The 12,704-nt window shown below is 44.8% G+C and overlaps 1 protein-coding gene across 2 annotated transcripts in view; it reads right to left on the bottom strand.

Annotated features, from left to right (window-relative positions):
* The window catches only part of STX8 (syntaxin 8), a 178,866-nt gene that overhangs the window by 136,755 nt on the left and 29,407 nt on the right, over positions 1-12,704 (bottom strand). For both annotated transcript variants that reach the window (XM_077833967.1, XM_077833968.1), the window contains exons 5-6: positions 5,894-6,018; positions 3,365-3,457 (exon numbers count right to left, since the gene is read on the bottom strand). In XM_077833967.1, the coding sequence (XP_077690093.1) occupies positions 3,365-3,457; positions 5,894-6,018 (218 nt within the window). The remainder of the gene's footprint in view (positions 1-3,364; positions 3,458-5,893; positions 6,019-12,704) is intronic.

Raw genomic sequence — 12,704 nt, 5'->3', positions numbered from 1 at the left:
TTATACATCTTGCTGGCAGCAGACTGTGCAGTACGACCACTAGCCATCGTCATCTCCTGGGTGCTCGGCAGAAGACGGTGCAGTATGACTGCTGGCCATTGTCTTCTGCTGGCTGCAGATTAAAAGACAGTGCACTGCCGGTAGGACTGAATCGCCATGAGACGAAACTTAAAAGGGAAATGACCTGGCTGAGTCACTCCCATGTTTGCCCAGGCACCCCGACCTCATCGAGGTTGGATAAAAAAGCACCCAGGACTACATCGACGACGGCTACCACTCATACTGCACTGTCTGCTGCCAAAAGGCAAACTGCTGCTGTGTAGCAATGCAGTACCGTGTCTGCCAGCACCCAGGAGACATACAGTGACAGTTAGCTGAGCAGGCTCCATGCTTGCCGTGGTATGGCATCTGCACAGGTAACTCAAGAAAACAGGCAAAAACGATTGTCTGCCCTTGCTTTCATGGAAGGAGGGAGGGAAGGGCGTGCTGCGCATCAGAGAAGCTTTGAAAACCAGTTTCATGACTGGCCAGGCTACGGTGTGAAAGTTCTGTTAGTTTCTCCTTGATGAAAACCCACCCCCTTGGTTCACTCTACTTCCCTGTAAGCCAACCGCCCTCCCCCCTTCGATCACCGCTTGCAGAGGCAATAAAGTCACTGTTTCAAAATCATGCATTCATTATTAATTCATCACACAAATAGGTGGATAACTGCAAGGTAGCCCAGGAAGGGTGGGGGAGGAGGGAAGCACCAGGGGGGGTGGTGGATGAAGGGAGAAGGGAAGGACAAGGCCACACTTCATTTCAAAACTTATTGAATGCCAACCTTCTGTTGCTTGGGCAGTTCTCTGGGGTGGAGTGGTTAGGTGCCCGGAGGGCCCCCCTGCATTCTTGGGCGTCTGGGTGAGGAGGCTATGGAACTTGGGGAGGAGGGCGGTCGGTTACACAGGGGCTGCAGCAGCAGTCTGTGCTCCTGCTGCCTTTCCTGCAGCTTCACCAGACACCGGAGCATATCAGTTTGATCCCCCAGTAGCCTCAGCATTGCATCCTGCCTCCTCTCATCATGCTGCCGCCACCTCTCCTGCTGCTCCAGCCATCTATCCTCTCACGCGTCCCTCCTATCCTCTCATTCATTTTGTGCTTTCTTGGACTCTGACATTGTTTGCCTCCACGCATTCTGCTGAGCTCTTTCAGGGAGGGAGGACTGCATGAGCTCAGAGAACATTTCATTGCGAGTGCGTTTTTTTCGCTTTTTTATCTGCACTAGCCTCTGGGATGGAGATCTTAGGGGGAGTGTTGAAACATTTGCAGCTGCGGGAGGAAAAAAAGGGAGAGTAGTATTTAAAAAGACATATTTTAGAGAACAATGGGTAGACTTTCACAGTGAACTAAGCTGTTAACATTACATAGCACATGTGCTTTCAGTACAAGGTTGCATTTTGCCTCTTATATTGAGGGCCTGCCAGTTTGGTGAGAGAGATCACACACGCAGGGCTGGGCAACAGAATTCGGCTTGCAGGCAGCCATGGTAAGCCACAGTTTTTCGGCTTCTTCAACCTTCATAACATGTGGGAATGGTTACAAACAGCAGCACCCTCCTTTCCCATACCAAGCACCCGTTGGGTTGGTCATTTAAAAGGAGGGGCTGCAGTTTTCTGGTTAACATGCAGCACAAACCCCCACACCCAATTCTCTGGGATAATCATTCTCCTGAGGAAAACACAGAGAGATAAAGAACGGATGTTGCTTCAATGCCAGCAAACACCAGGACCATATGCTTCCATGCTTGTTATGCAATGATTCCAGACTATGTGCTACTGACCTGGCGTGGTAAAGTGTCCTACCATGGAGGACGGAATAAGAAACCCCAGAAACCTTTTGCAACGGCTTTGGGAGTACCTCCACGAGAGCTTCATGGAGATGTCCCTGGAGGATTTCTGCCCCATCCCCAGACACGTTAACAGACTTTTCCAGTAGCTGTACTGGCCGCAAATGCATCCCACGTCTTAAGGGCAAATTAAACACGCTTGCTTTTAAACCGTGTATTATATTTACAAAGGTACACTCACCAGAGCTGCCTTCTCTGCCTTCAAGGTCTGGGAGCCCGGGTTGGGAGGGTATTGGATCCAGGGTGATAAACAGTTCCTGGCTGTTGGGGAGAATGGTTTCTCCACTTGTCTGGTGTGCGCTATCTTCCTCGTCCCCAAAATCCTCATCCCTGTTGCATGAGACTCCCCCCTTGCAGGTGTCTGCGGAGAGGGATGGGGTAGTGGTAGGGGCTCCCCGCTAGAATTGCATACAGTTTGTCATAGAAGTGGCATGTCTGATGCTCTGACCCGAAGCGGCCATTTGCCTCTGTTGTTTTGGTAGGCTTGCCTGAGCTCCTTAATTTTCACTCGGCACTGCTGCGGGTCCCTGTTGTAGCCTCTGTCCATCATGCCCTGGGAGATTTTTGCAAATATTTTGGCATTTCGTCTTTTGGAACAGAGTTCTGATAATACGGATTCATCTCCCCAAACAGCAATGAGAGCTAGTACCTCCTGTTCGGCCCATGCTGGAGCTCTTTTGTGATTCTGGGACTCCATGGTCACCTGTGCTGATGAGCTTGCCACGCTGGCCAAACAAGAAATGAAATTCAAAAGTTCCCGGGGCTTTTCCTGCGTACCTGGCTAGTGCATCTGAGTTGAAAGTGCTGTCCAGAGCGGTCACAATGGAGCACTCTGGGATAGCTCCCGGAGGCCAATACCATCGAATTGCGTCCACACTACCCCAAATTCAACCCAGCGATGTCGATTTCAGAGCTGGAGGGGGAAATAGCTCAGTGGTTTGAGCTTTGGCCTACTAAACCCAGAGTTGTGAGTTCAATCCTTGAGGGGGCCATTTAGGGATTGGGGCAAAAATTTGGGGATTGGTCCTGCTTTGAGCAGGGGGTTGGACTAGATGACCTCCTGAGGTCCCTTCCAACCCTGATATTCTATGATTCTATGATTCTAATCCCCTCGTCGGGGAAGAGTACAGAAATCGATTTTAAGAGCCCTTTATGTTGACAAAAATGGCTTCGTGTGGACGGGTGCAGGGTTAAATTGATCTAACGCTGCTAAATTCGACCAAAACTCGTAGTGTAGACCAGGGCTCAGTGTCAGGTCCTGTACATTGTTTACAAGAAGGAAAGTAGCATAACAAAACAAATCAACTAGTTTATCGACTGATGACACAGTTATTGACACAAAACCCCTCACAGTATTGTCTTGCTACTGTTTGAATAGTAGCAGTATACTGCACGTTTCCTGTAGGGCCTACAATAAACTTGATAAGCTAGAAAAACCATGGTTTTTCCATTTAATAAATTAACTTTTGCTGTTCTTACCATTCTGTTCCTCCAGCTCATTCCCGATTTCCTGCCCCATTTGTTTTTGCCTCGATAAGACTGAGGAGAGAGCATCAAGCCCAGCATCTTGCTCTGCACAGAAACAAGAAAATAAAATACATTAAAACCCCTGCTGATATGCCATCCTGCATCCTGTAGAGGATGCAAGCTAATCCAGAGTGTTAAACTATGCCAGAAGACATGCAAGGGGGCAAAGATCTGCTATGTGTGCAAAGAGGGTTAAACTACATTAACAAAGAGAGACATCACCAGCATGACAATGAATTCCTATTGCAGCAGCAGATTTTAGATAATAAAAATAATGTGAATGATGGGTAATTAATTTGTCTGCTCTGGTCAAGATATTCAGCCGAGTGTCAAAAAATCCAGAAACTGAACATACAGCTGTTACTCAATCATAAATGCCCTGGAATTTCTGGCACACATATATAGGCCCTTGATTACCCTTTTTGATTTTCCAAGGAGGTTTTAACATGACTAAAAGACAAACAGGTGATGCAAGCACCAAGGAATTCAAATAGGTTTTTTAAAGCTGAGAGAGAATATAGCATGCGTGCAAGAGGGAGACCAAGAGCATTAACAGAGCCGGATATAAAGAAGGCAGCCACAATTTAAAATTTCCCCACACAGCTCTGTCAAGGCTCCCCAATCCCCACCTTGGCACAATATGGACCCTCTTAGTCCAGTCTGTGGGCCCCATGCAGCCCTGAAAAAGCACCTCATTTGTGATCTGCAGCTCTTACTACACAGAAGGCCCACAAGTGGCATTATAAAGGATGCTGCAAGGAAGAACTGCTATGGTTAACCACTTGCTGAAAGGCAAAAAACACTACGTAGGGCGAGGCTGCGTGAAGAGCCAGATATTGCTAAGCTGCAGCCAGAGAATCAGAGGTCAAAATATTGATCTGTACGTCCAGAGTCTGTTTGCCTCCTAGAGTGCTGAATGCCCAACATCCCACCTAACAAAGAACCTTTCCAGCCCATGTGTGTCCCCACATGTTCACAACGCACACACACACACTCAGATAAGTTTAATACCCACCATATGCCAGCAGTGTTTAAAGCTGACTCCCAAACATTCAAAATAGAGTTGATGCTATTCTCCTGCCGTGTAACTCCACACACCAGTTCATGTGCCGATTAAAATAAAAAACTTGACTACGTAGAGATTTATTTCATTTGATCATCCTCAACAATGTTAAACACTGAATTGCATGCTCCCGTCTATCTGAAACCCTATTATCCGAACCCCTTCTCTGTCCCCCCTGTCTCTCTCATTCTGGAAGACAAGGAAGGGTTTTGGATAAAGCAGAGGTTCAGCTAATAGAGCAGAGACCCTTGGCCAGGACTGTGAGGAGGTGGCAGCGGAAGATGAGCCCCTGGCCAAGGGGAGGCCACCCTGCTCCTGCATGGCTCCTGCAGTAGTGCAGGGTGCCCTCTGCAGCCCTGCTGTCACGGGCGTGAGTGAGCCGGGCAGAGCAGAGACCCCCAGTTAGGACTGGGAAGAACAGGACGAACCCCTAGCCGTGTGCGAGGCCACCCCACTTCTGAATGCTCATATGGTTGCTGCCCTCTCATTTATCCAAATACAATCTGTGAACCCGTGCTATTCAGAGAATTACGAGCATAGCGTTCTTCATTTGCATCTAATGCATGCAGGCTGGGAGTTAGGTGCCCAGTTCCCAGTCGGATTTGGGTGCTCAACCCCTAGGGGCCCTTTGAAAAAAATCCAGCTTCCAGGAATAAAACAGATATTGTCATTATACATCAATTCTTATCTAGTAAGACCAGGTTTCCAAGCACTAGGGCATGCCTAATCTTAAGCATGCATAAATCAATACTGCTAGCACGGGCCTTAGTGGAAGTCAATGAGACTAGTGACATGCTTAAAGCTAGGCATGTCCTGAAATACCTGCTGAATCAGGACCGAATCAAGCTGTACCCAATAGTTCCTCGCTGCACAACTGGTGTTACAACACAACACTTCCTCCACTACAGCCACACTCAGCTTTGCTAGTGTACATATTGTAGGCTGTAGTTTGTGTGTGCATCATAACCTAACAGACCCAGAGGGTAATCTGCATATGACTTTAAAGAAACCTTGCAAACATGTCACACCCAGACAAAACCTACTCCCCATTTACCCCAATGAAAAAATGTATGTAAAAATAGATTGTTTGGTTGGGGCAAATGGAGGAGGAGAAGTTTGTAGAGCTGCTTTAAGGAGGATACTGTCAGGTCACTCTGCTCACAATGACCTTAAGGTGCCACCGTACTCCTTGTTGTTCTTTAGAACCTGGTACTCTTGTACCATGTGAAAGCAGCAGTATTTGAAGGGGAAGACCAATGCAAGAAAGTTTTATGCCACAGAACACCAGGATTTTGGAGCAAGAAACCAAAGATTGTCCCTCTGAAACTAAGGTTCTGAGATCTCACAGCATTTCTAAACAAAATTAGAATGGATTTTTAATACTCTGAGAATCTGACCAAGATTACATAAGCTTATACCTTGTATGATCCTCTGCTGTTGCTGTCTGATCTCATTAAAGCCAAGCCCGCTGGTTTCCTCCGTCTCTTCCAGGAGCCATGGGTTGGTCACACCTCGTTTCACCCCTCCAGTCATTAGGCTAGATCTGAAAATGGTTGGGTTTTTTAAGTTTAAAAAAATTCCTCTAAATAAAACCTGTTTCCTCTACAATTTGTCTCACAAGCAACTGGCTTATAATCATGAAGCTGCAAGACAGTCACTTGTCATACTGTGTGCAATTCCCTCCAAACACATTAGCCAGAGAACAATTTCTGAACTATTACGACAAAATACCTTATAGGGTACATTACACCGCCTGAAGAAAAGGGAGTGAGATTATGATCTTGTAGCAGATACTATTACCATGTTTCTACAGGACACCGGGTAGTATATACACATCTAACTACATTGCTTGCATGGTAAGCACGCAAGACAACATAATACTTGACTACTGTTACACAATGAAAACACACTGATATTGTTTTTACATGAATATTCATTCATTCCCCTTTTTCCCCATACAGTAAAGAATAAATATTTTATTTTTAAATGCAGATGCGGAGTTCTAAGACTCTAGTGGTACTGTACTGTATGCATACCCCAACAGCATAATGGCTCAGTTCACTAGTACAGCTATAGATTAGACAAGTGCACTGATTCCCTGTACTCTGAAGAAGTCTGGTAAGTGAAAACTTTCTGCATTTCAAAAAAGCAACTGTGGAGAAGGAAGTCAGACAATGATTTCTCGGAATTTTTTGGTTTGACATAAGTGAACACAAGAAATCAGACAATCCCACTCTTAATTGGAACAAAAAGAAAGGGAGGACTTGTGGCACCTTAGAGACTAACCAATTTATTTGAGCATAAGCTTTCGTGACCTACAGCTCACTTCATCGGATGCATTCAGTGGAAAATACAGTGGGGAGATTTATATACACACAGAACATGAAACAATGGGTGTTACCATACACACTGTAACGAGAGTGATCAGGTAAGGTGAGCTATTACCAGCAGGAGAGCAGGGGGGGTGGGGGGAAACTTTTGTAGGGATAATCAAGTTGGGCCATTTCCAGCAGTTGACAAGAACGGCTGAGGAACAGCGGGTGGGGGGGAAGAAACATGGGGAAATAGTTTCACTTTGTGTAATGACCCATCCACTCCCAGTCTTTATTCTAGCCTAAGTTAATTGTATCCAGTTTGCAAATTAATTCCAATTCAGCAGTCTCTCGTTGGAGTCTGTTTCTGAAGTGTTTTTGTTGAAAAATTGCAACTTTTAGGTCTGTAATCGAGTGACCAAAGAGATTGAAGTGTTTTCCGACTGGTTTTTGAATGTTATCGTTCTTGACGTCTGATTTCTGTCCATTTATTCTTTTACGTAGAGACTGTCCAGTTTGGCCAATGTACATGGCAAAGGAGCATTGCTGGCACATGATGGCATATATCACATTGGTAGATGTGCAGGTGAACGAGCCTCTGATAGTGTGGCTGATGTGATTAGGCCCTATGATGGTGTCCCCTGAATAGATAGGTGGACACAGTTGGCAACGGGCTTTGTTGCAAGGATAGGTTCCTGGGTTAGTGGTTCTGTTGTATGGTTGCTGGTGAGTGAGTATTTGCTTCAGGCTGGGGGGCTTGTAAGCAAGGACTGGCCTGTCTCCCAAGATCTGTGAGAGTGAGGGATTGTCCCTCAGGATGGGTTGTAGATCCTTGATGCGCTGGAGAGGTTTTAGTTGGGGGCTGAAGGTGATGGCTAGTGGCGTTCTGTTATTTTCTTTGTTGGGCCTGTCCTGTAGTAGGTGACTTCTGGGTATTCTTCTGGCTCTGTCAATCTGTTTCTTCACTTCACTTCAGGGTATTGTAGTTGTAAGAATGCTTGATATAGATCTTGTAGGTGTTGGTCTCTGTCTGAGGGGTTGGAGCAAATGCGGTTGTATCTTAGAGCTTGGCTGTAGACAATGGATCGTGTGGTGTGGTCTGGATGAAAGCTGGAGGCATGTAGGTAGGCATAGCGGTCAGTAGGTTTCCGGTATAGGGTGGTGTTTATGTGACCATCGCTTATTAGCATCGTAGTGTCCAGGAAGTGGATCTCTTCTGTGCACTGGTCCAGGCTGAGGTTGATGGGAAGGAAATTGTTGAAAATTCCTCAAGGGCTTTTTTTCCATGGGTCCAGATGATGAAGATGTGCCCTTTTGGTTAAGTTATATAAATTCAAGTTGTAAAATATTTACTCAATGACGACGGATTTCTGGATCCCCTACTTTCAACTGCATATTGGTCAATGTAGAGCAAGTAGAGTAGGGGCATTAGGGGACAAGAGCTGAGGAAGCATTGTTCTACGTCTGTTGGCATACTGTGGGGCCATGCAGATACCCATAGCAGTGCTGCTGTTTTGAAGGTATACATTGTCCCCAAATGTGAAATAGTTATGGGTGAGGACAAAGTCACAAAGTTCAGCCACCAGGTTTGCCGTGACATTATCGGGTATACTGTTCCTGACGGCTTGTAGTCCATCTTTGTGTGGAATGTTGGTGTAGAGGGCTTCTACATCCATAGTGGCCAGGATGGTGTTCTCTCTTTGGTCACTCGATTACAGACCTAAAAGTGACAATTCTTCAACAAAAAAACTTCAAAAAAAACAGACTCCAATGAGAGACTGCTGAATTGGAATTAATTTGCAAACTGGACACAATTAACTTAGACTTTAATAAAGACTGGGAGTGGATGGGTCATTACACAAAGTAAAACTATTTCCCCATGTTTATTCCCCGCCGCTGTTCCTCAGCCGTTCTTGTCAACTGCTGGAAATGGCCCACCTTGATCATCACTACAAAAGGTTGCCCCCACCCCCACCCCTACCCTCCAGCTCACCTTACCTGATCACTCTCGTTACAGTGTGTATGGTAACACCCATTGTTTCATGTTCTGTGTGTATATAAATCTCCCCGCTGTATTTTCCACTGAATGCATCCGATGAAGTGAGCTGTAGCTCACGAAAGCTTATGCTCAAATAAATTGGTTAGTCTCTAAGGTGCCACAAGTCCTCCTGTTCTTTTTGCGGATATAGACTAACACGGCTGCTACTCTGAAACCTGTCATGAATTGGAACAGTATTCAAATTTTATTTAAAAAAAAGAAAAAGAATGACTTATGGCTGTTAGCTAGAGCAGGGGTTCTCAACCTTTTTCTTTCGGAGGCCCACCCAGCAGGCTATAAAAACTCCACGGCTCACCTTTGCCACAATAACTGGTTTTCTGCATATAAAAGCCAGGGCCTGCGTTAGGGGATAGCAAGCAGGGCAGTTGCCTGGGGCCCCATGCCATAGGGGACCCTGCAAAGCTACACTGCTCAGGCTTTGGCTTCAGCCCCTGGTGGTGGGGCTCATGGCCCCAGGCTTCTTCCCCCATGGGGTGGGTCTTCAGCTTTCTGCCCTGGGCCCAAGTGAGTAATGCTGGCCCTGCTTGGCAGACCCCCTGAAACCTGCTTGCAGCCCCCTAGGGTGCCCCGGACCCCTGGTGGAGAACCACTGAGCTATAGTATTACAGGTGTTTTCATGGTTACACAGGAAAACAATATTTTAGGGTGCCCTTTTGGTTAAGTTATATAAATTCAAGTTGTAAAATATTTACTCAATGACGACGGATTTCTGGATCCCCTACTTTCAACTGCATATTGGTTAACTGGTATGGAAAGCGTATATAATACAGTCTGCGGTCCTTCCGCACCCAAACTCCCAGTTTAAATTATGGGAGTTTGGGGTGTGCGCAGATTGCACGACTGGTTCCTGCACAAAGATCCTTCCTGAACCTTCACCAATAGTATACTAAGCTAAAATGAAGAAACAGTCAGGACATTTCTAAAATACTACTCTACCCAACACCTCCTCACCAAAAACCTCAGGAGGTCTTTCAAGTGCCTCTTTCTCACATAATCTGAGCACTTTACAACTTCAGGTAGGATTAGAAATAAAAAAAATCGGCATCAGTTCATGCAATGGATGATGTACAGTTCCAACTCGCATGCTTGCACAGCTTTTGTGGCTTCTATAAATCAAACAAAATAAATTAACTGAGCAAAATACCAGAGAAAGTAACCAAAATGGGTTGTATGTTTTCAGTGAAGGGTTTGGCCACAGAGCATTGCAGAAGGGTCATTCATTTCAGCAAAGTTCAGGAGTGGCATCTAGCCATTCGGTGAGGATATACAGTAAGCTAGAGGCATCTGCTGGTTAAGAATGGAACCACCACTGCTGTAAAATATTTTAACATCCCTTCTCAGCGTGAATTCACGGCTCCCTATGAAGTGAGCTGTAGCTCACGAAAGCTTATGCTCAAATAAATTTGTTAGTCTAAGGTGCCACAAGGCCTTTTCTTTTTGCGAATACAGACTAACACAGCTGCTACTCTGAAACCTATAAAATCAAGGCTACACATAAATGCAAAGGAATATGTGTGTGTATCTCCATACTATAGATTTCAGATGACATCCTCTGTCAAAATTAAACTTGAGAACACACTTAACACCTGCTCGCACTTATAAAAGTTTCAATATTTATCGAACTCTCTTTTGTTGAAAGTAAAGAATTTGCCAGGCTTAGATAATGAATCATGCTCATCCAGGACTAAGTGCTTATTCTACCTCATGATATCTCACTTAACCGTACTGACCATGCTGGGAATTTAAGTATTGCAGAGCAGAAAGCAGTTTGGTTTATGGCTATAATCATTGGCTTGCTTTCTATCATGTTTAGAACAATTGGTGGTTTGGATTATCCCTGTATTTCAGCTTTTAAGCCTCTATACAAACTTATGTATATTTATTGACGTGACTGTGAAGCAAGTTTTATTTCACAAGGACACATAAACCATGAAATTTTTTTTTCTAGATTAACTCCAGAATGCAATGATGAAACCTAAGTACTCCATATAGTTCACGGTCACTGCTACCCTCTTTGCAGATCCCAATAAAATGAAAGCACCACACTTTGGAGAATCTAAAAACCATTTAAAAACTACTCTGTGACACGTTATTGACTTGAACTGGAACCATATAGAACATAGTTGCAACCAAGGTCCTGTAGTGGCACCAAATCTTATATAAAGGGGGTCAAATGAGGTGTCTAAGACAAGGTTATGGTTTGCTGGTTATGATTATGCTGTCTATATGTGTGTATCATTTTTATAGTTGAAGTTATGAATATTGGCTCTATACTGTCTGTATTCAAACTTATGCTATGCTTCTGGGGAACACCCCAGATCAGTTGGTGTCAGCTCTGCCTAGCCTGCTTGATGGCCCCTTAAGGACCATCTGCTATACAACTGACCCACTGAGAGAAGGCAGACACGCCTTTGGACTCAGCAAGGTGTGCAGGGACCTGCCTATGGACAGAGCTCTGAGGTTTTTCCAGGCTGTGTGAGGGACAACTTGTCTTTGGAACCAAGAAAGAAAGACCACATGGCGAGAGAATATAAAAAGCTACTGCAGCTCCTCCATCTTGTCTTCAGTCCTGCTTCTGACCTCTGGAGGGACTTTGCTACACTGAAGCTTTGAACCAAGGACTGAAGGACCCGTCCAAGCTGTGGATGTTCTCCAGAGACTTGATGTGAACCTGCAGTTTATTCCACCCCTGCTGCAAGCCTGAACCAAGAACTTTGCCATTACTGTATGTAATTGATTCCAGTTAACCAATTCTAGCTCTCATCTATATCTTTTTCCTTTTATGAATAAACCTTTAGATTTTAGATTCTAAAGGATTGGCAACAGCGTGATTTGAGAGTAAGATCTGATTTGTATATTTACCTGGGTCTGGGGGTTGGTCCTTTGGGATCAAGAGAACCTTTTTTCTTTTACTGGGGTATTAGTTTTCATAATCATCTGTCCCCATAACGGGTGGCACTGGTGGTGATACTGGGAAACTGGGGTGTCTAAGGGAATTGCTTGTGTGACTTGTGGTTAGCCAGTGGGGTAAAACCAAAGTCCTCTCTGTCTGGCTGGTCTGGTTTGCCTTAGAGGTGGAAAAACCCCAAGCAATTTGTCCTGAATTGCCACTCTCAGTTGGGTCCCCCCAGAACCAGCATCGTTACAGTTTGGTAGTTCAAAGAGAGAATATACACCATAACAAAGGTAATGACGTCTAATTGGATATTGTCAAAATAAAGTAAGAGGAATATGTAAATCTCTCCGCTCTGACAGCTCAGCAAGCAAGAATCCAAATATATTTGCCATTTTAAAAAGCTAATGCAAGCAAATTCGGAAAAATTTGTGGAACTGTCTCTCTAATATTCCACCTTATTCTTTTCAGAGTAGCAGCAGTGTTAGTCTGTGTTCGCAAAAAGAAAAGGAGGATTTGTGGCACCTTAGAGACTAACCAATTTATTTGAGCATGAGCTTTCGTGAGCTACAGCTCACTTCATCGGATGTTTTGCCAAGACAACTGCTCTGCTTGTTACAATAATCTTTTTGACATGTTTGGTAACTACCTTCCCACACAGTACCGCATAACTTCCTACTTCCTCTGATCTTACCATGTTTCGCTTTGGTGGCGTAAAGATTAAAGCTTATCCAATTAGCCACCCACTGCCTCCGCCAAGTTAATCACTTAAATCTTTGAAATCGTCACAGAGCAGTGGAGTGTGTAGATAGCTTTTGATTACAGGAGCAGATTTAACTAATTATAAGACTTAGCAATGTGCCCAAATATAAAAGATGAGGGGGTTTAAAATCAGGGGGCTGTGTCACTGCTTAACAAGTATGGGCTTATCTTTCCGAAGGCATTGTTTCACTGACAATTCTTAT

Source organism: Eretmochelys imbricata, chromosome 14 (genome assembly GCF_965152235.1).
Source record: "Eretmochelys imbricata isolate rEreImb1 chromosome 14, rEreImb1.hap1, whole genome shotgun sequence".
NCBI lineage: Eukaryota > Metazoa > Chordata > Testudines > Cheloniidae > Eretmochelys > Eretmochelys imbricata.
Note: the sequence above shows the minus strand (reverse complement) of the source record. Positions and strands in the feature narration are given on the sequence as shown.